The sequence below is a fragment of the Rhamphochromis longiceps genome, linkage group LG12 (assembly GCF_057381845.1).
Source record: "Rhamphochromis longiceps isolate RC_006_pf linkage group LG12, R_longiceps_female_GT1.1, whole genome shotgun sequence".
Classification (NCBI taxonomy): domain Eukaryota; kingdom Metazoa; phylum Chordata; class Actinopteri; order Cichliformes; family Cichlidae; genus Rhamphochromis; species Rhamphochromis longiceps.
The window spans coordinates 16,655,775-16,681,701 of NC_140568.1; the positions used below are offsets into that span (position 1 = coordinate 16,655,775).

General features: G+C 40.0%; 2 protein-coding genes and 1 long non-coding RNA gene across 6 annotated transcripts; 1 reads left to right on the forward strand and 2 right to left on the reverse strand.

The window, feature by feature from the left end:
- Positions 1–1,104: 1,104 nt before the first annotated feature.
- On the reverse strand, positions 1,105–7,745 carry gtf2h2 (general transcription factor IIH, polypeptide 2). 3 transcript variants are annotated; one of them, XM_085424980.1, is made up of 16 exons: positions 7,615–7,639; positions 7,245–7,359; positions 6,863–6,963; positions 6,700–6,777; positions 6,561–6,597; positions 6,026–6,112; positions 5,886–5,936; positions 5,239–5,293; positions 4,932–5,037; positions 4,762–4,852; positions 4,459–4,654; positions 3,629–3,692; positions 3,435–3,538; positions 3,239–3,341; positions 3,121–3,160; positions 1,105–1,711 (listed from the first exon to the last, which is right to left on the reverse strand). In XM_085424980.1, the coding sequence occupies exons 3-16, from the start codon at positions 6,916–6,918 to the stop codon at positions 1,601–1,603; spliced, it is 1,179 nt and encodes a 392-aa protein (XP_085281106.1). In that variant the 5' UTR covers positions 6,919–6,963; positions 7,245–7,359; positions 7,615–7,639; the 3' UTR covers positions 1,105–1,600. The 3 variants fall into 3 exon arrangements, with proteins under 3 accessions (XP_085281106.1, XP_085281104.1, XP_085281103.1); XM_085424978.1 differs by lacking the exon at positions 7,245–7,359 and having other exon boundaries at positions 7,615–7,745; XM_085424977.1 differs by lacking the exon at positions 7,245–7,359 and having other exon boundaries at positions 7,410–7,643.
- A 608-nt stretch (positions 7,746–8,353) lies between these two features.
- oclnb (occludin b) lies at positions 8,354–25,479 on the reverse strand. 2 transcript variants are annotated; one of them, XM_085424976.1, is made up of 9 exons: positions 25,109–25,479; positions 24,445–24,509; positions 22,407–23,076; positions 21,363–21,527; positions 19,895–20,010; positions 18,536–18,640; positions 18,206–18,377; positions 8,577–8,618; positions 8,354–8,491 (listed from the first exon to the last, which is right to left on the reverse strand). In XM_085424976.1, exons 2-9 carry the CDS (start codon positions 24,483–24,485, stop codon positions 8,393–8,395), a joined length of 1,410 nt encoding a protein of 469 aa, XP_085281102.1. In that variant the 5' UTR covers positions 24,486–24,509; positions 25,109–25,479; the 3' UTR covers positions 8,354–8,392. The 2 variants fall into 2 exon arrangements, with proteins under 2 accessions (XP_085281102.1, XP_085281101.1); XM_085424975.1 differs by lacking the exons at positions 8,354–8,491; positions 8,577–8,618 and adding an exon at positions 12,948–13,537 and having other exon boundaries at positions 24,445–24,507; positions 25,109–25,210.
- LOC146657124 (uncharacterized) lies at positions 9,967–12,460 on the forward strand. Its single transcript, XR_014914026.1, has 2 exons — positions 9,967–11,298; positions 12,026–12,460. It is a non-coding gene; the product is annotated as an uncharacterized LOC146657124 (long non-coding RNA).
- Positions 25,480–25,927: the final 448 nt, after the last annotated feature.

Consider the following 25,927-nt stretch of genomic DNA (forward strand, 5'->3'; position numbering starts at 1 on the left):
TTCACTTTTAGAGAACGACTGGACGGCTCTAGAAACAGTATAATTTTAGCACACACAGATCCGACAGTGAGCCATCCTTTTAACTATGGAAATAAAGTCTGTCAATAAAGACTGAATTGAAATTGAATTGAATTTATGGATGCGGTATTTGGCGAGGAGTAAAATCAGATTCATGAGGTAAAAAGCTCACTAGAGTCAGTATAACCAAATAAAAACGTGTTTTGATTACAATAAAAACATGGTACAAATTTTGATAAGATGCTGTAAGAGATGCAACTAGTGATATCTCTCCATAAAATCTGAGTAAATGCGAGCAGGTCTCTGGGACAATCTTACAAAAGGCGCAAAATGTGTCTATGTCACTTATATTTTTAAAGGAAGCTTTTAACAGGGTAAAATCTATGAATTAGCTTAAATTAAATCTCATTTTGTTAGTAAGGAGGATTTTTTGTTACAAAGACCAAACCTTTTTCCAGTCAGTGTCCTGACAAAATGAGTCCAGAATTAAATGGATGGAGGAACAGAGATAAGTGACTCTTGAAAAAGAGACCCAATCTTGGCATTCACACCTTTACAAGAGGAGAATCAAATCTGACCTAAAGGAGACTCTTTCAGAACAGGGTAAGACATGAACAGATGTGGGGAGACAGTGGTATTTCTAAACAACATGGATAGCTGAGATGGTATGGCATCAAAAACAATACAGAACTCCTTTGGGTGTATACCCAAAGGAGTTCTGTATTGTTTTTGAGTAATTATATAATAATCCTGCATTACTGAATACTTGACTTACAAGAAGAATCCCTTTATTAAACTCGTTTTCAAAGAATAGTGACTTATTCTTGTATAGAATGTTACAGTTGTTCCAAATATAATATCTTTGTGGAGAAAAGTTATGTTTATAGATCAAAGACCATGCCAAAAGAGCCTGTTGATGAAGGTTTGAGAGTTTAATTGGGATTTTCTGAATACTGTTAGTTGCAAAGGATAATAAAGTCCAAGCCACCCGAACATGAAAAGATACTGACGAGAGATGAAAGATGACTGCTTCTTCTTTCGGAGAGCTATACGGCTTGTCTTCTTTGTGAAATAACACAATTCTGCTGAAAACATTTGCATTTTTTTATTTAGTCAAAAAGCTGCCGTCTTAAAGTACATCAAAGTCAAAGTCAGTCCTAAGTATGAGGGTAAAATGTAAAACGCTTACAACTGACGAGTGGGTGGAACCCCCAAAATCCAAACTCAACGAAACCTGCTGAAATTTAGCTTGAAGTACAAGTGTTCAGCTATCATGCTACAGCCAGAGCTAGAGTACAAAAACATATTTTTACAATGCTTACCAAAGATATCTGACATATTTGATGACAGAAATCTTTATGTATGTGGTAATCTGATGACAGAAACCAATGCAGCAGCTCAGCAGCTGTATTTACAGGAGTCTCTCCACCTCAAATTATGGACTAAAAGCATCTCATACTCCCAGTCATCAGATCTCAAGTGTTCAGTGAGAAGCTCCATAAGAATCATCCTTGTTGGAAAAAAAAAAATCACGTGACCTCATTTTCATCCTATCAGATGTGAATAAAGCTTGTGTAGAGATTCAAGGAACAGTCTGACAGTAAATACAGCAGGGACAGCAGTGCAGAGACTCGTGGATGAAGAGATCACACTCCACACAGAACACACTGTGACACGATGGACAGCTGAACATCTGGAATGTCACAGGTATGCAGACAGAGCAAATAAATAAAAGGCAGATAAAGACATTATACAGTTTTTACAAGAAAAAATCTAAATGAATCCAGCAGGGCACAAAGTGTCACAGCAACTGAAGGCGGGCCCCTGATTTCACCAAAACTTAAGCTCTGCCAGCCAGCACATGTGGGTGGAAATGTGTGCTGCTTAAATCTGTAAATAATCAAGTAGTCTGCTGACTTATCCTATCTGCATTCATTCTCAGATGGGTATAAATTTATATTTACATATACTTTAAATAATTATTTAATCTTTAAAAAAAAAAAACTAAATAATATACATATAATAACAACAATAATATTGATACAAAAGGGGCAGCATGGAGACACTTATATAATTATTATTATGAACTGAAGATGATGGCACAAGTCACAGTTTTGACAATTTCACAATGAGGTACATTAAAATTGTTCAAATTTTCAAAGATGCAGTTTTGTGCAGGTTGGTGAAACTATCCATCTTCACTCCTGAGAAAGTCTGTCTCTCGCCTTATTAGCAAATACCTTTTGTGAAACAATTTGCCTCTGTTTAAACATCTTGCGTTTTTCTGAATGAAATGTGTTTGTGATTGTTGCAATGTTTTTTTTCTTTTTTTAAATCTGACAGCATCCCAGCTTTGTGGAATTGGGCTTATATCCTCCTGAGAACCGAGGAAAAAAGGAATCTTCCTGTTGAACTTGTTGTGTGATTTCCTTGCTCTTTGGAGTGAAAAGATTCCACCCAAACACATGAGATATCTATGGAAAGCCCAGCATATCCTCTATTTAGCACATCAGGACTTAGTAGGGTAGCTCAAATAAGTCAAAAGATATAGACTAAAAACACTCTACATGTCCTCCTGGTTCTTAGGAGGACATGTAGAGTGGTCATGGTTTGGGATGCAGACAAATTTCAGCAAGAGTGAGATGATGGCTATCCACTGTATAAGGAAAAAGCAAAAATCTTGCAGATTCTGCATATTCATATGCAGATGCCTGCTGTATGAGATTGTAGGTGTGTTAATATATAAAACTGGTGAACCTCATGGCAAATTTAAAAGAACGGGTAACTATACTGGCTTGTCACAGACCACATTTCCCCCAGTCTTCGACAGAGATGCTGATCTTTAGAGCAAGCCAAACAGAAGCTGGATGTTATGTTTCTGAAACATTTTGTGAATTAAAGCCAATATTAAAGTGTGTCTTGTTATTCGCATACCCGTGAGCAGAAATCACTTGTAAACCTCGACAAATGACTCAATTTACACAGCAAAGACTGAGGGCAGTTGACTGTGACAGGCAAACTGGCTTTTATGAGTAAAACTGGAAGTTCATTTCACAACAAGAATAACACTGTGCTGTGCTGCACAGATATTCAGCCACTTACACTTTTATCCTTCAGCTCTGCTTGACATGCCTGACAGAACCTGAAACCAAACCACAACAGTATAAGACATGCAGTGAAACACCATCTGCATCTCAATGTGAGAGTAGATCACAGCTACCTGTCTCCTTGGAGGTTCTCCACTGGACTCTCTACAAAAGCTTGGAGGGGGAAGAGGTGGTGAAAGGATCTGGCGAGATGGGGGGCCGACACCAGAGTCAAACCTTGGAGATAAAACAGCACATAGGCCAGTCAACACACAACAACAAAAATAAAAAAAATTTTCCCATCTAATCCTTTAACTGAACAGTACATACCACACACTTTACACTCCACGGGAAGCTCAGTGTAAGTGGCGTGGCACTGTGGACACAAATATCCTCCCAGAGACAGACCTGGACCACTGCTGCTGTCCAGATGACTGGACAAACACAAAGACGAGCGTCAAAACAAATATTCATTTTAACCTGCAGTCTTAGCCATGCGGTTAATCGCACTGCTTTCTACTCACGACATGCTGAACGACGGCTTGGCATCCTGGTCAGTCACAGAGGCAATGGTATGCTGAGGAAAACCTGAGCAAACACAAGGTTCACATCAAGTGGATTCAGTGAGAATGACTTACTTTTTTTCTCCAAATCTTGGTTCTGTTTCAAAGGAATCATTTCAAAACGTCACCACAAGAAATAGCTATCAGAAACTCTGAAGGATTTCAACACTAATCTAACCATGAACAGCAACTTTCACAAGAGCTTAGAAGAAGCATTATACAGACACACAAAGCCACAAAAGCATACAAACACAATTCTAAAGACCTAAAGGTTCATCAGCACATAATAAGATCAACAGTTTACAGATGACACAGAAATAACCACTGCTTTATTTTGAAGGAAAACATCTCCAAAGTCTAGCAGCTGAAAGTGAGTCAGATTTGCTGATGCAGTGAGGGAATAAAACAAAGCAGAACACTACTTAAGAATCACCAGAGCAGCAGCAAGCACTGAAGCTTAACAGAACAAAGCTTCTGTGTTTAGACCTGCTGACAGCATGTACCCACACTGTACCCTGGACAGTTGGACAAGTGCATTACTTTTACTGGTGGCCTCAATATTGGACGCAACGTACACAAAGAGCTTAAGTATATGAGAAGGTGAACATGACACTTCCAGTGATTACTTGGGGTTCACCAGTGTCACTGGTTTAGTTCCATTGTTTTTATTAATAACTTTGATCCACAAGGAAATCCTACTAATTCCAAAGGCTTTTGCTGCAGCTGTAGGTAAGTGACGGGAGAGGAGCTGACTGAATACCAAGAGATGGAGACAGCGTCAGCATACTCACCCATGCGGATTAAAGAGCATTCAGAGGAGGAGCTGGCAGGAGGTGGTTTGATGTGAAGCATCAGCAGCTCTTTGAAGTGGCTCTCATCCAGGATCACGTGGTACGAGCCACCTGTCTCTCTCGTCAGCACTGTACATACCCGGACCTCTGCTGACAGACCGATGACAGACACCCGCACCTTCAGAGACTTCAGGGTCTGACGGAGGAGATGGAGCACAGAGCTGTCTCTGGACCTGAGCTAACTTGTCTATAAGATAATCAATGGACTGATGACTCTCAGCACAAAAAACAGAGTGGCTTCACCTTGATCAGCTCATAGATGTTGGCTGGGTCACATGTAGTGAGACTACTGAGGATGATCAGGATCTCCCGGCTCGTGTGTCCAGGCATGTGCCTTCACACAGAGGCAGACAGCAGCTCAATGACGTCTCACTACAGAAGCTAATCAAAAACAATGACTCTGCTAAACCTACTTGAGGGTTTGTATGGCCAGGTTGAGGGAATTGTAGAGGGACGGCTCTCCTACGCAAACAGTGTCCACAGCTTTTTTCAGAGCAGTGATGTGCTTCTTTGGATTTCCTGGTGATGCCGTGAAACAACACACACACAGTACATTTGCATTACAGAACAGATGACGTGAGGTTTAAAAAAAAAACAAAAAAAACAAAAAAACTAACACTGGCACTGGCACACTGATGCTAATTTAAAAAAAAGAAAAAAAGAAAAAGGTTTAGTGGCAAATCAAAAAACATTGGTTCAAAGAGACCAAATCACAGATACCTGCCAGATCAGTCAGCTTCTCAGCCCTTTTGTTCTTTGTGGTGATAATACCAACCTACAAAACAAAACACAGCACAACTCACTTACTAGCAGTCACTCAGTCTCTGGAAGTTTGCTGAACATCCGCACACAGCCGAGTGTAACCCAGCAGCAACCTGGGGCCAATGCTGAAACTCTGGCACCTCCAGTGGACCCGTAAGACTGGCTTCGAAAGCATGTCAGGACACTCATATGTTAAACCCGACATATACAGATTAGAAAGCATGTTTACAACCCGGTCAACCTTCACGGACAGGACGTCTCTCCATTAGAACTGCATGTTGGGCCATTTCCACCAGGGTCTGTCACCCTCACTAATCTAAGACACCCAACTGTCTTTGTGCATTTTTATAAAATTATCAGGTGTTGCTTTGTGGTAGCATGAAGTCTGTGCTCCAGGTTGGCAAATCAAACTTTTTTTTGTCTGTCACAATCAGCAGGCGTATAAGCTGAGCAGCCCAGCCTTAGAGGGAGCATGAGGAATTCAGTAGTTTAGGAGGAGCTAAGAGTCAAAAGGAAACTAACTGGATTGGGCATCTGACTAAAAGTATGAAACCAGTGTGTGTTTGTATACAGTGACAAGGGGCAGAATATGACTTATGGCATACCTGGCTGATGGGATTTTGGTCAAAATATTCATCAACAAATACTTCCATGAGCTGAGGAGGAAAGAAGAGATGAGATGAGATGGTTAGCAGACAATCACACTGTGTAGCTGCTGGTGTCCAGGGAGACAGCTCTGCTTTACCTTGAGAGTAGAGGTGAGGCGGTTTGGTTTTAAGTCCTGGTCTTCCATACTACGCGAACAGTCAATCACCACATACACGTGACGCATCTGAAGTACAAAACAACCTTTAACATCTTAACTTTCTTTTTCAATTTTTTCAAAAAAATAGATGTTATGCACAATATTAACCAGCGGGTATGTTGGGCTACAAATATAGAATGTGCAGCAGATCCTATATTGACATGAGAGCTCAGAGGCCTTGGCTTTGTGCTACGACAGGAAACTTCTCATTCATTTCAGGTTTATTTATAGAGCACCAAATCACATAAACAGTCACTTCAAGGTTTTAAACTGAAAAGTAAAGATCCAGCAGCATTCTGCAAACACATGATATTATACAGATATACACACAACTACTCACATATTTAGAATAATTAGTTAACTGTGTGTAAATTTTCTATGCTTTATTTCAGAGTGCTGAAACAGCACTCCACTTCAATAACAAACCACAAAAAGTGTTACGCATGTGGGAAACACAAGGCTCTGCACAACTCACCATTCCAAGCCTCACTTGCCCATGGCTCTCTATCACCCTGTGCAGCAAAGAAAGCATGAGATGAGGAGCAGGAGAAGACACAAGCATTTTCATCATGGGATGGATAGACAGACAGACAGACAGACACAAACACGCACACCTTTTCCGTTTGGACTGATACAGAATCTCTTCCACTGTGGCTTTGAGTGAGCCTGACTCGTCCTCCTTCAGCACCTCCCTGAGGATGAAACATATTCCACAATAATCCAGGGAATGACGACACACAGCTCAAGCTGCAGATGCACATGGCTGAGCAGTCTCACCATGTCCTCTCATAGCCCCCTTCCCAGCGCTTGGCTCTCTCTGGTTCTTCATCCATTGTGTTTGGCGGCCAGAAATTCAACAGACGCTCCCAGCCAAATCACTGCCAAACCAAGTACACACATTCGGTACTACAGACTCACAATAACTCATGACACGCTGCATTAAGGATAGGACGTATGGCCACATTTCGGTTATTGCTCATTCTGCATTTAACCCATGTGCCTTGCTTAGAAGCACAGTGGCAGTTATCGATTACTATAGATTACCTCGGTGACTAGCTACCTTCTAGGAAGTTGGCGGTAAATAAAAACATGTTAATAAAAACCCCATTATCAGACCAAACAGCACCTTTACGTACGGGTCGTTATCAGCGCCACAGACCTGCCTGTAAGTAGAGTCAAGCTAACAGATGTTGTAAGTGCAGTCCGCTGAGCCACAGCTCATAGCCCTCCATGTTCTTCCAGGACAGCGTGAGGCTGACACTGGGTTCGCTGACCTTACAGTGAGAGAAGCGACAGATGAAGTCGGGTTTTGAAATGAACTTACACTTTCCACCACCAACGAATTACTCCAGCTCGTCGACTCTATTCCGCCTGCTAGCTAGCTAGCTAAAAGTCCTGATAAATCAGTGATTTTCATGCAGTTCAAACAACAAGCATGATGCGGGACTCACATCATGCAGTTACACAGGACTGATTTTAAACACCTTATAACTTACTATACTAACTAAACAATAAATATAAACACTCACCAACTCTGACTATACTGTAACGCAAGCTGTGCAACAAGACTTTTCCTCCGGATGGAAACGGGCAAAGAAGAGAAAGGATCCGGTGACATACTATTTATTATTATCGTAGCATGATGGCCGCGGCATTATAATGAAAGTTTACACAGTGTCATATACAAACAAATAGCTTTGTGATTTTACATCATACTGCACATATCAGGGAGAGTGCAAAAATCAGTGGGAAAACTAAAAAAATGACAATGCTTAATGGTAGTTTAATGCAGTACATGGCAATTGTTAGAAGTTATTAGCGCCCAGATCCATGAACATTTATGCTATGTGCTAATAACATAAGCTCTGCGCCCATACTAAACAGAGTTTTCCTTTATATCCATCATGCCAAGGTAATAAAGTATAGAAAAGTTTACTTCAGAACAATCGAAAGAATAAAAATAAACATTTACAAGAGCACATGCACAGCTACTCCGATACCGAACAAATTTATAAGTCTCATCTTAACTGTGCCCACAATTATGCAAAACATTTCGGATCACAAGAGAAAAACAATAAAGTCTATAAACCTTACTTGTTTTTCAAAATTTTACTTGTGGAACTGAGAGGTAAAAAAGAAAGAAAAAAAATCCACATTTTATTTATCCTTTTGTTGTAGAAAAACTCTTACTTGATTGGCTTATAAAAATGCATTTCATAGGCAAGAGCATCACTATAATAATAATCATACAGGAGTTTGTCATAAACTGGACAGTTCAGTTCATAGACAGGGTCTTGGGTTGAAGGTTCAGGGTCGACGGTCATATTCACTGATCTTTCTCTTGATGTGCGACAGCTTGGATCTCAGATATTTACACCTCTTCTTCTTAATCTGGTACTCTGATGACTGTGGACAATACATAAGAAAGGTATTGTTGTTTGAATTCTTTACACACAAATTTCACTGCTGAGAATGTGAATAATAACCTTACCTTCTTGAAGTCCTTCAGCCTGTTATAGTCACTCAAGGCATCCTGAGATCAGATTACATATATTAGTTGGCTAAAGAAGTAAGCATCATCCCAAATTCTCACACAGAACTTTCTTTTATGCTAAAGTTTTCAAACCATTTCTAACACTTTATTACTGGATTTATTATTTGATTTTGAGTAGAATTATTTGAATATAAGCAAACACATAATGGATTGCATTTTTATAGTGCTTTTCTAGGCACCCAAAGTGCTTTACAATTCCACTATTCATTCACTCTCACATTCACACACTGGTGGAGGCAAGTTACAGTCTTAGCCACAGCTGCCCTGGGGCAGACTGACAGAAGCGAGGCTGCCATATCGCCCCTCTAGCCAACACCAGTAGGCGGTAGGGTAAAGTGTCTTGCCCAAGGACACAACAACCAGGACAGAGAGAACAGGGGGATCGAACCGGCAACCTTCCAGTAGATGAGCTTCCCAATTCCCCTGAGCCATGGTCGCCCCAACATATCAGTCTTATAAAGTTTCCTATAAAACCAGCCACCTCGCATCTGCTGTTAAACTGTTGACAGTTAGAAGCTAAATTGTTGCCTTGCACTGCAACTTGTACATTCACAATGAAATTGAATACAATGTAAATTTCATCAGATTTAAAATTGTAGGATTAATTGATGGCAAGACTTTTTTGAACAGTCTTTAGGAATGGAGTCTAAAACAAAACAACCCCCCCACCCCCACCCCCCATTTTGCTGGTTCAGAAAGTAAGGACTGAAGTTAACTCAGAAGGATAAATTCCAGTACTGAATTTTATGCCTGTGGCACATATTCCAGAATATGTGAATATTCTTTTGGTTAAAACTTTATTTGTGAAAAAAATTCATGAAGTCATTACTAGTTAAGGTTAAAGAACTAGTCAGTTCAACAGAGATCTGACTTTTTGTCAGCCTGCCTAAAATAGGGGTTGTTATTTTCTTTAATCTGAGATGAATAGTAAGATATTCTAGCTTTACAGGGTTGTTTTTGTTTTGTTTTTTGTTAAATAGAGCAGCAAACTCTTTTTCCAAGCTAAATGAAGATCTTCTAAATAAGTGACATGCCATTTCCTCTGTAACTTATGGGTTATCTGCTTTAAGGTGGACATGTGTGAGTCATTAAAAGGAGTCACCACTTCTGATTTGAGGCTTTTTTTTTTTCCAGAGGAGCTACAGTATCCAGAGTCATACGAGTAGTAATATACCTGTACTTTTTTTTGCCCCCCCCCCACCCCGAGGGCATTCCCCCCCCCCCCACCCCCCACCCCTCTCCCCCTACACCCCCCACCCGGGCATTTTCCCCCCCTCCCCTATCCCCCTCCGCGTCCATGTGCGTGTGCACGTGCGCAAGAACGGACTTTTTGCACGTGCATGTGTGTCCAGGGGTCATATGAGTTCACATGTGTTTAATAGAGTATTATTTAATGAAACCATAATGTGTTTTAATTAAACTCTTTTTAAAGGATTGTATAGGTCTCAGAGTTCTGTTATTTAGACATAGGTGATTTAATTGAACTACTTTAGGGGTATTTTAACTAGTTAGGAGCCTTTTGCATTTTCTTCAGTGCTATTTAGGAGCAAATAGTTTTAAAACAGAGGGCCGCAAATAACAGGTATCCCTTTAGAAATAAACAGTGATACTTCTAAAAACCGTGTATTCCCACACAGCATTTAATTTAGCTAGTTTAGGAAGATTTCACTTTTCTAATAGTTTCACAGGCTAATAGTTTTTAAATAGAGCACCACAAACAACATGTATCCCTTTAGAAATAAACTGTGATACTTCTAAAAGTACATATTCACACTAGCGCTGTATCAACCTCAATGTGGCTTTAATGCAACTAGTCTTATAATTATCTACTAGTCTGCAACAGTTAGACTCGCTGATTACACATAGCTGATTTAACTACTTTAGGGGCATTTCACTTTTCTAAAAGTTTCACAGGCCAATAGTTTTAAATAGAGCACCGCAAACAACATGTATTCTTTTAGAAATAAACTGTGATACTTCTAAAAAACACATATTCACACACTCTGTAACAGTTAGACAGAGGGGGGTACAGTTAGGCTCCCAACAGTCTGTAAAAAAGGTATGAAGCAACAAAAGAGGAGACCTTATCAAGAGCATCCCAGCCCAAAGGTGTTTCTTCACAAATAGTTAATTCCCACACTCTGCAACAGTTAGACTCGATGATTACACATAGCTGATCAGAGGGGGTGCAGTTAGGTGCCCAACAGTCTGCAAAAGAAGTCATGAAGCAAACAAAAGATGCTCCTTATCAAGAGCATCTCAGCCCAAAGGTGTTTCTTCACAAACAGTTAATGGCTTTAATGCAACCAGTCTTATCATGTCAGAGGCCAACAGAAACCATGTCCAACAGAGTCTCCAAAGGCCTGCCACCTTTCTTCCTTACATCATGCTCTTTTATCTCTACATCTCAGAGGTCAACTGAAAGTAGCCCCACCTATATAAAAACACCCCATCAGACACACAGTATTTTCCTCAGCACTTCACAACTGCCGCAAGGTATAGCGTTTTAACTTGTTATTTTTTCACCTGAATGTGCATTGGAGCCGACTTTGCTACCCGCACAGAGCGTTTCTGACAGTCGGACGCTGCTTATACAATAGAGAAAAGCAACAATACAGAGTGTTTCTCTGCTCCAAGAAATCCGAGGGCCTTTCACAAGGTAAGCATGTCTGTTATACCCAGGGCATAAATGTCTGTATGTCAGTGCTGATTATTCAAACATTGTTTAAAATGTGACACATATGTTGTCCGAAAACATTTCCTCTAAATTTGCAAAGTTACTGATTTAAAAAATATATATTTTCGAATTTTTAGTTGCATGTCAAACATATGATAGACTCTTGAGCATATTCGTATAGCTAAATTCACAATGGTATAACCGTGCTAAATAAAAGAGGCCCAAGCACCAATGCACTCTAATCCACTCCGCTAAACTGTATGTTGATAAGTACATGTAGCGTACCTCTACCTCTACAGCTGAAAACAGTTTGTATCCGCACTCTGAGGGTCTGCTGAATTGTTTTAATGGCACTTTTTGACGAACAGCAGATGATGAAATCCTATTTATTGTAGAAACTGTCCCTAAGCTATTGTTGCTCATACTTACTGAGGTCCCTAGCTACTTCCTTACTATGTCAGTAAACATTTTTGAAAAGGAAGCTGTTGTAGATTTAAAGAAACATCTTAATTGAAGCAAAGGCAAAAAAAAAACTGGAATGAATTTTATGTGACTGTTCATATTAAAGCCAACAACAAGTGAAAATCCAAAAACGGCTCCAATCCTTTGTATTAATGATCTCCCCCCCTCTCTCTCTCTCTGTGTGTGTGTGTGTGTGTGTGTGAGTGTGTGTGTGTGTGTGTGAGTGTGTGTGTGTGTGCCCTCACAGAAGGAAGGTCACAGCAGGAGCTTTTCTCAAACGCATTACCAATCAGTTTTTTACAAGAAGTGTAGCTCATACAATGGTATAAATGTATTCTTTACGATACTTTATAAATATGAAGCTAAAGATTTTGAGTTCGTGCACATTATGAAGCAAGAATCTAAATATCTGTGTCACAATGATTTCTATAAAAGCGTGTTGTTTATGGGAATAATGTAACAAATCTTTTGTGCGTCCTATTAATGATCAATGATAATTGAAGAGGAACCCTGACTCAGGACATTTTCATGACAAGTGACAGCGCAGACAACTACTAATGAGAGAACCTGTTTTATCATCATAAACACGATGATATGAAGCATCGTTAAAGTGTCACTTCAGTAATGTTGACTCATGTTTTTAATAATGACATGTTTTTAATAATGACTTTAAAACACTAAACTCTAATTTCTGTGGTTTATTTTAAGTTTACAGAATATAACATGTTGTGATACTGGGGAAAAAGGGTAAGGTTTGATAGACTAAACCCTTACACACATAACGTGAAAAACCTAAAGAGTGTGTGAGACTGCTAGCTGTGTTGTTCAGCAATAAACTTATCTACAAATGTGTTAGTAAAGAGTGACTTGTACTTCTGTCCCATTAAGCAATGGTTTAACAAATTTCACTGCAAACTATAAAAGGAATCTGGATTTAAATAGAACACAGTAGTGCAGGAAACACTAGTATGTGTCTATGGAACAAATCTCCTTCAGCGTTCAAATGACCAAAGTGAGGCCTACAGGCGTTTCTCTCAGTTGGTTGTGTTCAGGGAAAAAGCAGCTAAATACACTGAGACTGCTCCACATTGTTAGTGAGTTAACTCTGGATATCTGTAGGTTTTGTCAAACTTGGAGTGAACAAAAGCAGGAAAACAGTAAAAGATGCAGACGGTGAAAGTCTGGTTTATTTCATGAACACAATGAAACATTTTACAGTCCACAGAGCAAAGTAGCACACATGATAAATAGATACACATAACACGGACAGTGAGAAGTAAAACTCGTCGTCTTACCACATGTTATATTCTGTAAACTTAAAATAAACCACAGAAATTAGAGTTTAGTGTTTTAAAGTCATTATTAAAAACATGAGTCAACATTACTGAAGTGACACTTTAACGATGCTTCATAACATCGTGTTTATGATGATAAAACAGGTTCTCTCATTAGTAGTTGTCTGCGCTGTCACTTGTCATGAAAATGTCCTGAGTCAGGGTTCCTCTTCAATTATCATTGATCATTAATAGGACGCACAAAAGATTTGTTACATTATTCCCATAAACAACACGCTTTTATAGAAATCATTGTGACACAGATATTTAGATTCTTGCTTCATAATGTGCACGAACTCAAAATCTTTAGCTTCATATTTATAAAGTATCGCAAAGAATACATTTATACCATTGTATGAGCTACACTTCTTGTAAAAAACTGATTGGTAATGCGTTTGAGAAAAGCTCCTGCTGTGACCTTCCTTCTGTGAGGGCACACACACACTCACACACACACACACACACACACACACACACACACACACACACACACACACACACACACAGAGAGAGAGAGAGGGGGGGGGGGGGGGGGGGGGAGATCATTAATACAAAGGATTGGAGCCGTTTTTGGATTTTCACTTGTTGTTGGCTTTAATATGAACAGTCACATAAAATTCATTCCAGTTTTTTTTTGCCTTTGCTTCAATTAAGATGTTTCTTTAAATCTACAACAGCTTCCTTTTCAAAAATGTTTACTGACATAGTAAGGAAGTAGCTAGGGACCTCAGTAAGTATGAGCAACAATAGCTTAGGGACAGTTTCTACAATAAATAGGATTTCATCATCTGCTGTTCGTCAAAAAGTGCCATTAAAACAATTCAGCAGACCCTCAGAGTGCGGATACAAACTGTTTTCAGCTGTAGAGGTAGAGGTACGCTACATGTACTTATCAACATACAGTTTAGCGGAGTGGATTAGAGTGCATTGGTGCTTGGGCCTCTTTTATTTAGCACGGTTATACCATTGTGAATTTAGCTATACGAATATGCTCAAGAGTCTATCATATGTTTGACATGCAACTAAAAATTCGAAAATATATATTTTTTAAATCAGTAACTTTGCAAATTTAGAGGAAATGTTTTCGGACAACATATGTGTCACATTTTAAACAATGTTTGAATAATCAGCACTGACATACAGACATTTATGCCCTGGGTATAACAGACATGCTTACCTTGTGAAAGGCCCTCGGATTTCTTGGAGCAGAGAAACACTCTGTATTGTTGCTTTTCTCTATTGTATAAGCAGCGTCCGACTGTCAGAAACGCTCTGTGCGGGTAGCAAAGTCGGCTCCAATGCACATTCAGGTGAAAAAATAACAAGTTAAAACGCTATACCTTGCGGCAGTTGTGAAGTGCTGAGGAAAATACTGTGTGTCTGATGGGGTGTTTTTATATAGGTGGGGCTACTTTCAGTTGACCTCTGAGATGTAGAGATAAAAGAGCATGATGTAAGGAAGAAAGGTGGCAGGCCTTTGGAGACTCTGTTGGACATGGTTTCTGTTGGCCTCTGACATGATAAGACTGGTTGCATTAAAGCCATTAACTGTTTGTGAAGAAACACCTTTGGGCTGAGATGCTCTTGATAAGGAGCATCTTTTGTTTGCTTCATGACTTCTTTTGCAGACTGTTGGGCACCTAACTGCACCCCCTCTGATCAGCTATGTGTAATCATCGAGTCTAACTGTTGCAGAGTGTGGGAATTAACTATTTGTGAAGAAACACCTTTGGGCTGGGATGCTCTTGATAAGGTCTCCTCTTTTGTTGCTTCATACCTTTTTTACAGACTGTTGGGAGCCTAACTGTACCCCCCTCTGTCTAACTGTTACAGAGTGTGTGAATATGTGTTTTTTAGAAGTATCACAGTTTATTTCTAAAAGAATACATGTTGTTTGCGGTGCTCTATTTAAAACTATTGGCCTGTGAAACTTTTAGAAAAGTGAAATGCCCCTAAAGTAGTTAAATCAGCTATGTGTAATCAGCGAGTCTAACTGTTGCAGACTAGTAGATAATTATAAGACTAGTTGCATTAAAGCCACATTGAGGTTGATACAGCGCTAGTGTGAATATGTACTTTTAGAAGTATCACAGTTTATTTCTAAAGGGATACATGTTGTTTGTGGTGCTCTATTTAAAAACTATTAGCCTGTGAAACTATTAGAAAAGTGAAATCTTCCTAAACTAGCTAAATTAAATGCTGTGTGGGAATACACGGTTTTTAGAAGTATCACTGTTTATTTCTAAAGGGATACCTGTTATTTGCGGCCCTCTGTTTTAAAACTATTTGCTCCTAAATAGCACTGAAGAAAATGCAAAAGGCTCCTAACTAGTTAAAATACCCCTAAAGTAGTTCAATTAAATCACCTATGTCTAAATAACAGAACTCTGAGACCTATACAATCCTTTAAAAAGAGTTTAATTAAAACACATTATGGTTTCATTAAATAATACTCTATTAAACACATGTGAACTCATATGACCCCTGGACACACATGCACGTGCAAAAAGTCCGTTCTCGCGCACGTGCACACGCACATGGACGCGGAGGGGGATAGGGGAGGGGGGGAAAATGCCCGGGTGGGGGGTGTAGGGGGAGAGGGGTGGGGGGTGGGGGGGGGGGAATGCCCTCGGGGTGGGGGGGGGGCAAAAAAAAGTACAGGTATATTACTACTCGTATGACTCTGGATACTGTAGCTCCTCTGGAAAAAAAAAAAGCCTCAAATCAGAAGTGGTGACTCCTTTTAATGACTCACACATGTCCACCTTAAAGCAGATAACCCATAAGTTACAGAGGAAATGGCATGTCACTTATTTAGAAGATCTTCATTTAGCTTGGAAAAAGAGTTTGCTGCTCTATTTAACAAAAAACAAAACAAAAACAACCCTGTAAAGCTAGAATATCTTACTATTCATCTCAGATTAAAGAAAATAACAACCCCTATTTTAGGCAGGCTGACAAAAAGTCAGATCTCTGTTGAACTGACTAGTTCTTTAACCTTAACTAGTAATGACTTCATGAATTTTTTTCACAAATAAAGTTTTAACCAAAAGAATATTCACATATTCTGGAATATGTGCCACAGGCATAAAATTCAGTACTGGAATTTATCCTTCTGAGTTAACTTCAGTCCTTACTTTCTGAACCAGCAAAATGGGGGGTGGGGGTGGGGGGGTTGTTTTGTTTTAGACTCCATTCCTAAAGACTGTTCAAAAAAGTCTTGCCATCAATTAATCCTACAATTTTAAATCTGATGAAATTTACATTGTATTCAATTTCATTGTGAATGTACAAGTTGCAGTGCAAGGCAACAATTTAGCTTCTAACTGTCAACAGTTTAACAGCAGATGCGAGGTGGCTGGTTTTATAGGAAACTTTATAAGACTGATATGTTGGGGCGACCATGGCTCAGGGGAATTGGGAAGCTCATCTACTGGAAGGTTGCCGGTTCGATCCCCCTGTTCTCTCTGTCCTGGTTGTTGTGTCCTTGGGCAAGACACTTTACCCTACCGCCTACTGGTGTTGGCTAGAGGGGCGATATGGCAGCCTCGCTTCTGTCAGTCTGCCCCAGGGCAGCTGTGGCTAAGACTGTAACTTGCCTCCACCAGTGTGTGAATGTGGAGGGGGATAGGGGAGGGGGGAAAAATGCCCGGGTGGGGGGTGTGGGGGGTGTAGGGGGAGAGGGGTGGGGGGGGGAATGCCCTCGGGGTGGGGGGGCAAAAAAAAGTACAGGTATATTACTACTCATACGCAGTTAGAATGTAACACTATTAACAAGATAATCAACCTCTGTGGGAGTAGAGTTCAGGTAGCTCCTCTGCATTGTGCTGGCACATATCATTGAAGAAGATAACAGTGGAGGAATTATATCCTTTCACTAAGTTACAGCACTTTCAGAAAGACATCTACTGTGTAATATTGTAAATCTAAATATTATAAAGAAATGAACAGAAAAAAAACAGGTTTTTCTGGGAAGAATGTTATATGTCATATGTAAGAAGAAGATCCAGAGTGTGCTTCAAGTGGTGGGTGGGCTCGTTTACATTTTGAGTGAAGCCAGTTGGCTCTAATTACAGTTTAAATGCTATGTCATTTTTAGTATCTACATGGATGTTTAAAATAAATAACACACTGTAAATATTTTATCTGAACTGAAATCTAAATCACAGTCATTGTTAACTCATTTTGAGTGTTTGGTTTTTGTTAGATACTCATTAGGTCGCTTAACTGTTATTGTCTGAAAATTGTTTGTGTAGTTTTCATTGGTTTCTGTTTTAGATTTAGTTTTTTTAAATTATTATAATATGGAGAATACTTTTTAAAAAGTGCAGTTTTAATTTTTATTTCAGTTACTTGAAATGCCTTGTGCTGGTTAAGTATAAAAACCTAGGGTACGGCATACATTTATGAAATGTAAGACTGCGTTCTTCCATTTGCGCAACATCTCTAAAATTAGAAATATCCTGTCTCAGAGTGACGCTGAAAAACTAGTTCATGCATTTATTACTTCCAGGCTGGACTACTGTAATTCATTATTATCAGAATGTCCTAAAAACTCCCCGAAAAGCCTTCAGCTAATCCAAAATGCTGCAGCAAGAGTGCTGACATGTACTAGAAAGAGAGAGCATATTTCTCCTGTTTTGGCTTCCCTTCATTAGCTTCCTGTTAAATCCAGAATTGATACATTAAAATAACAGCCTGCATTCCATCGAAATCACTAATGAGATGTTATGGCACAGCAAGAACATTACTAACCAAAATAACAACGTAAATAACGTTTCAACGTCCCTCTTCTCAGCTGTTTCTCTTTCCCTCTTTCTTTCTCCCCTTCTTTCCCCCAGTCAAGTCTGTCCCGTATTCCAGTAAGTGAAAATAAAATAAACAATAAAAGGTGAATCAAATGGACCATTACGGCAAGGCTGGGATGGTCAATTTGGTAAAGTAAATCCGTTGGGCATCTTTCTTTGCCTTTAGACAATAATTCTGATGGCAAAAGAGCCAAACGGGACAGGCAAAAGAAAAAAAAAAAAAAAAAAAAAGGGTGGACCAGCCACCTTCCCTTCAAAGAACCAGACAGATGCTGCCGCCCTTACCATGAACTCTGGACTGCCATCAGAATGTCGGTCCAGTTCTCGGTCCAGGTCGGCCAGGTCCTGGTTTATGCCGTCCAGCTCAGCCTGTAGGTTCTTGTATTCTTGGTGATCCCTATCAAACTCCTGTTTGTAGGCCAGACGCTCTTGCTCATCCAAAATGGGGGGAAACAAACTATATGCAAGAAGACAATTCAGTACATAGCCAGTAAAACAAAAGAGATACGAATCAGTCAAGGTCAAAGACAAAGTTCTTTATTACCAGCTTTGATCTAGAAATAGCAGATTAATTGCAATCAGCTAATAACTGGCAATGGAATCACATGCACTCACACACTGAAATCTTCTTCCTCTAGGTCATCCCCAGATTCCACACCAGTGTCGTAGTCCCTCAGCCTGGGCTGCAGGCCTCCCACATAGCTGCTGATGTCAGAGTCTCTGCAAACAGGATTTACTGATTCATCCATTTTTGCAAAAGCCTTATAAGTATCTGCCATTAAAACAAACACACTTGAACCCTTGTAGCATGTTTACAGAGCCAACTGGTCTCAAATATGGTTAATATGGTTCCCCATTATCCTTCAGTACCTTAAACTTCAAAACTTATGGATGAGCTGACCCATCAGAGATGGATCACTGTGATCGAGTGCTACTACAGAGTTATGTGCACCTCTTCTCTTTGCACCAGACCTCATTTCAAATTTGGTACAGGGACACTGATCGTTTGTTGACCTGATTTGAACAGAAGTATCCCCGTCTGACCAGCTGGAGTTCCCTCTACACAGCACAGGAAACAGTTTCTGCAGCAGCTGAGATGTTCATCTTCGCAAAGTTGATAATGATGCACTTTTACACAACCATGAAGAACAGTTTCTTATTGACCCACACTCACAAATAAATGTATCTTCATTGTACATTTCTATTTGAAATGTTATTATTTTCTGTGTTTCAGTGAGTGTTTTTCACTACAGCACCAACAATACAATATAATACCAACAATCCCTTTTCTTGGGAATTTAGCGACGTTAAAAATATAATCAAAGAGGCTTTGGTGGTGGATTGTAAGTGTCATGGTCTGTGTGGAGTTATGTTCTCCCATGTCTGTGTGGGGCATTGTTGTGGGGCATTTTCAATTTGTCCCACAGTCCGAACACACAGATTGACCGTAGGTGTGGGTGTGAATGTGAAAGTGAATGGTTGTCTGTCTCACTGTGTTAGCCCCATCATAGACTGGTGACTGTTCAGCGTCTACCCCTCCTCACCAGCTGGGATAGCAGGTGCCCCACCCAGAAGTCTCCAAGCCGTTTTATTTTAGATGAACTTTGGTGGTTTACAGAGGAAAATTGTGTAACTAACTCCATCAGGCCACAGTCCTGATCATGTGAGCCCCCCCCCCCCCCGCCTCTGCACCCCACCCCAGAACATTTAGTCCTACAAAACTTCATTTACAAAAACAGACTGACAGTGATGCTGCATGTGCAAAAGGCCAGACACCCAAGGTAAGACTCTATCATGTTTTAAGTAAACAAATTATACACTGTTCAGTCATTTCAGTAATTTATTATTCAAGAATAAAAACCCAATAGAGCTGCTAGCATCACTATATCTGTAAAAAACAAACAAAACAAAACAAAACCCCAATTCCCCCAGTGCTTAATAATACCTTTTCATAACAATGAAGAACATGCTTACCCTGGTAGGTATAGAGGCTTGTTGTAGTCCAGCTGGTCTAAATAGTCTCTAGAGGCCCCAACTTTATCGTTATGGTCATTAACAAACACCTCTGGATCACCAGACACGTTGGTCACCTGAAGCAACAAACATAGTCAGCCTCAGAGTTTCTACAATGCCAGATTGAAATTAAAGGGACTTTTCCAAATGATGAGCAGTTTAGGGGTGGAAGTGGCTCTACAAATATTTTGAGTTTAGGTTTAAGGTGAAAATACCACGATTATGTCATCAAAGATTTTTCACATTAATGAGTTTCGTCCCATATCGTTAATGAGAGTGCCTTATCATAACCTAATGAGATACTACGCTCATACTTGAGGTCATGGAAACCTGTTTCCTCCATATGAAGCAAGAAGCATCCGCAGGGACCAACCGGTTCCTCTACTTGTCCCTGTATGTCTGAATACCACAAATACCTTCACTATTGTCAACAAGAAGTCTTAGTCAGTGCCTTTAACCAGCACACCTGATGAAATCTCAGGCCTGATGGTGCTACTTGGAAAGTACACAGCTGGAATTAAAGCTACATGGACATAATACTCAGATACACATTTTCCATTTTTATCACTACCATCGGAAGACAGGGAATAAATTAATTAATCTGAACATGTGAAAGATCTAATGAGTTAATGTTTAAAAGAATAAAAATATAACAACATGCTGTTTCACTTTAGATGACATCACAGTGACACCACAGCACATCATGCTGAAACTAAGAGTGGCTAAACAGACCACACCCAGAAACTACAGGTGAAACCTCCTCTGCCCAGTGTCTCTCTCACCTGTCACGCGCGCGCACACACACACACACACACACACACACACACACACACACACACACACACACACACACACACACACACACACACACACACACACACACACACACACACACACACACACACACCAATTCTCAGCTTTTGTAACAAACAAGTTGTGTAATTTCTGAAGTAGTAGTAGTGGTTAGAATCTGCAGCCAATTACATGAATTATGCTCCTATGCATCTTTATTGCCATTTACAGTGCTGTTAGGATGTCCCAGACTGTTTTAATGTTCTTAACAGTCTGTTTAGAGATTACACAGATCAAAACCAAGCATTCTGAATAGTGGATAAGAGCAGATAACACATTATCACCCTGCAACTGACTTTAATGTTGTGGAAATTTTAAAGCCCTCTGACACACCTTAGAGATATTGTGTGTTCCAGCTCTTGACTGCAGATCTGTGTCATGTTTACAGTATTTAAAATATTCAAAAATATTCACAGAGAGTTGGAGACTGAGTGGGGAATTTGTTGAGCTGACCTGATATATTTAGTTCAACCTTAATTTGACTGAATAAAGTTACGCTGCAGCTGATACAGGCTTTTGCTATTTAGTAAACAGGTAAATGCGATGCTGATGTCAACACAGTCACACACAGACTCACCCACTCCCCGACGCTGTTGTGGTGACCAACATTGACAACCTTGACTTCCTCCCAGAGAATGCGTTCTGGGCCCCAGCGCCTGATCTGTTGGCGAGTCTTGACCGCAAACACGAGCAGGATGATGAGGGCAACAAACACCAAAAAGCCCATAACCACAGCGATGGCCTGCAAGAAGCACAACCAAGATCATGGAGCTGAAGTAATACCCATTATCAGGGATGTAAATGACAGGCAAGTTTCACACATTTCCCTAAAAATCTCAATCTTATAACACCTGCCACCAAACAATGAGTTGGCCAAAGGACATTTGCAGGTACAAGTCTGCCATGAAACAATGATTCCAAATTCATGTAGAACAAACTGGGTTTCCAGTATCACTACATGTACTAGTTGGTTTCCAACGGCACACTTGCTCAGTTCAGCTGATTGCTGCTTTAGTGCAAAAATGTGTAGAAACACACCCAATTCCTGATCACCAACATGTATTCTGCTGCTCAAGATATCTCCTGCCCACAAGCGACAGTCAGTGACGCCGTTTCTGTCAGGGTTATGGTGATGTTTGCAGTTCTTACAGTTAACATTTAATGGCGTCAATTTAACAAAAATAAGGCAAGCAAACACTGGTGTTCAGTATTTTCCCCAATTTAAGAAATGTGAAAAGTTTGGAGCTCAATTGCACCAGTCCCTGAGTGCACCCAGAACAAGCTGATTTAGTACTGAAAGAGGGGCACACACATTTGTCAGGTTTTTGTTTCTTTTGCTTTTAATAACTTTGAAGTAGACGAACACATAAAGTTCCAATAAAATGAACATTTGCAGACTTTTCTCTTCCTGACACCACTCAGTTCTATTGCATTTTTCTTCTAGTCTTCTGAAGTCGTAATTTCATCTTCATGTGTCCATTAACTGCGAGTTTAATTCACTGCTACCTCTCTGGCTGAAACTAAACAAACTCTCAGTATACACAGAGAAAGGAACTACACAGAAACCGCACATCCTGTGCCAAAGATCCAACCACACATTATTAGAGAAAAAGTGTCTTACCTCTTGGGGCTCCACCACGCAGTAATGGTAAAGGTATTGGTTTAAGAAGAGGCCCTGGGGCTGGACCTGGTTCTGGAACTGGGCACACATCTGTACCACCTGGTTGTAGTACATAGACCCCGTGGACTGTGCTGTTGGATTTATCGCCACCAGGTACACAATAGTGGCAATAATCATCAGGAATGCCAAGATGGCGCAGATAATGATTGATGCCAGGTAGAACTTTGATGAACGGGCAGTACCTTGCCTTGACACAACCATGATGAATATAATAAGCACAGCTATGAAGGTAATTGCAGAAATGGCAATGATAAAGCCTTTGCCAGATCTGGGATCCATTTGTGTTCCTCCATAGCCGGAATAGGAACCACCATATCCACCACCATATGAGCCACCATATGAGCCACCATACGCGCCCCCATAACCGGTTCCATATCCACTGCCATATGAGCCTGGCATGAGACCAGTTCCGCCCCCCATGAGACTCATTTCGTAATCCCAGGCCAGTGTGGAGGCCACACAGGCAAACACAGCCACACACATGATGATAATGATGATGCACATTATCTTCATCACACCAGGTGGTGAATTCCAGCGATAGAAGTGAAGCACCTTATTTCCAGAATAATAGGAAAATGCTGGGTTGGACATGACTTCACTGTGCCTGTGGCTGGAACAGAGGAGAGAAGATGAGTTGTGGTCATTGTCAAGACATGGAAAAGCAAACACCAAGTACTGATATAAAAATAGCAAGGCTACCCCAAGAATAAGGTCTAATATTGTCAATGTTTTCATCACAAGGGCAACTTCTCATAATGGTGTGATCTACTTCACGTCATTGAAATGAACAGGTTATCACTTTGAAAAAGAAAATCCTCATGTCATCTAAAACCCAACTAAGCCAAAGCCTCATTGATGTCCATCACACATTTTCCAAAGGCTAAAGATGATTTAAAAAAAAAAGTTTATTAGGGATGGATGCGTTTGTCAAATAGTTAACAAGAACAACAAAAAAAAACTTGGTAGAACTCAAGTTTTTTTTAATACAACAAATTGTTTATACACTAATAAGCCAAAGATCTATGGTTTGAGCCCAAAAGGTGACACTAATGCTGTTGGGCATCTGACGTAAAAATCTAATCAAACGTGAATCGGCCCACTGCAGCAATGCCTTGTGAATACTGGAGCGCTGGAAAATGGCAACTATGAAAACTATGCCAACAGTCGGGTGACAAAGAGAAATAGTGTGGGATTGAACACAGACTTTACTAACAGGAAAAGCACGCACAGCTAAAGACGTCAGAAAGTCCGGCGCGGAAGCGGTTTACCTAATAACAGAAAATATGCATTCTGTGGCCCTACAAATACAACAATCCAGTCATTTGAATTTTGGGTGGGGGCCACTCCTTAAAGAATACTGAGTTAGTTCCCAGTGAAAATGAAACTTTTTTTTGGATGCCTTAAATTGCAATGAAACATTTTTGTCATGTATTTGAAATTAATGTTAGAATAGAATAGAGTATAATAGAAAAGCCCTTTATTGCCATTGCACATGTACAATGAAATTATGGGTGCTCCATGTCAACTATGCAGAATAAAACATAAAGAGTAGGACAGCAGGAATAAATAACAAACAGGATAAATATATACAGTCAAGAGGAATATATACAAAACAAGAGAAAGCCACAAAATAGAAAGGCATAACTATTATTACCAATTGCCTGAATTTCATCACACAACCTTTTACGGTCTTCTGATGCCTATATTGAAGCTTTTTTAAACGTATTACTGGCAATTTAAAAACAAGCAAACGCTTGCTCAAAAATGATGAAATTTGTCACTTTTGTTATGTGAAAATCCTTTAAACCTTACATTAATTTAAAATCATTGAATTCTGAGGCTTTTCTTCGAACATGTCTACATTTCCAGAGGTTTATTTACCATAAACACTGCACTGAGCTTAAGTCAGCTGAGTCCATAAATGACTAGATGAAGCAGGTGTCTGTGCGTAGTGAATGATAAAGGGAATTCAGCTTACCGTTTTTTGCCACTGTGGTTGCTGTGTTTGTTGCTCGGCATACTTAAGGTCAACTTCCACTCACTCTAGTAGGACAACACACAAGAAGCAATGAGCATTCAAAAGCTTTTGTATAATGTCATGTGTCAGACTAGTTTTCCTGCTGAGGCACATACCAGCTCTCAGCCTTTTGTTACAAATGTGTGTTTGTGCAGATTTCCTAGCTCACATGATTTCTTTGTTTTTCTTGTCTAAGGTAACTGAATCAATTATGTGATACATACTTTTCAAAAGTCAACACTTCAAATTGCGTTTGATTTTCTGAAATGTGGGGCTAGGAATGATTAGAAATGATTGGCACTAATATTCATGAAGTGCCTTACTTTGACGCTTTGTTAAAAATGATATATTTTATGGTCATCTCAAACGATGAATGCGAAAATCTAACAAACTAGTGACGTATCAGGGGACCAATGTCTGGCTATGGAAAGCACTACGATGGAAAACAGCGCCTGTGTTTATGAGGAAGCCTGTTAATATGGTGGCCATTTCAGATTAAAAGCAGCTGTCTGAGCAGATAACACTGATCCATTCCATCACTTGTAAACTGACTTTAACATCAATGCTCATCTCTTCTACTTCAAACTGTCCGTAAACTCTAGTTACACCTTTAAGAGGGACCTACCTGTGTGATGATCGGCGTCCTGCTGATGAACACAATACACACTCACTGAAATACGAACGCAAACACTGTGCTCGCGACCGCCTCCATCCACAGCGCGCACTCAGGTAGCAATGAGATGGGCATATAGGCGTGTGCTCGTCACGTGATCGCCTCCTCCTTGAAACAGGACTAACCTGTCCTCAGTGCCTGCATCTTCTGGAAACAGGCAGAAGATGCGTGTACTCTTCCAGGAACTGTTTGAGCTTTATTTCCAGTGCTCTTAAAACCAGATTATAAACAAATGAACTCTCAATCTGCTCCACTTAAAATAACAAACATAATCTCTTTTGAACATCTATTTATCCCGCAATTTCGACAAAAAGCAGGGTTACTATCAAGAAATGCGAATCCCGACGTGCCAGACTTGATCTCTGTTAAAATGCATACGTGCACTAATTCGATGTACCTGAAACCTGAGCCGATGTCCCCATCCCGTCTTCCTACTGTTGTGAAACTTGGTAGGACAAACAGTAACCTGTCAAACCTGTTCAGCAGGTAGAGCTTCTGCTCAGTGCACCGCTGTGAGTCCAGCAGCCACCTTGACCCCTGCATCAGTAGACCACTTCTAGTAGCCCGCATGTTTCTTTGCTTTTTGGACAGTTTCTAGCAGACACACCTTGAGAAAATATTCTATTCCTTTACCCATTTATCAGTGTCACTGCTGTCTTTGTATTCATTTTCATTTATACAAATACTCTTACTTAACACGTGAATGCAGAGAAACTCTTTGTTCAAAGTCCATTTTAAATTTGGTGTGAGTGACAATACTGAGTTTTTCAG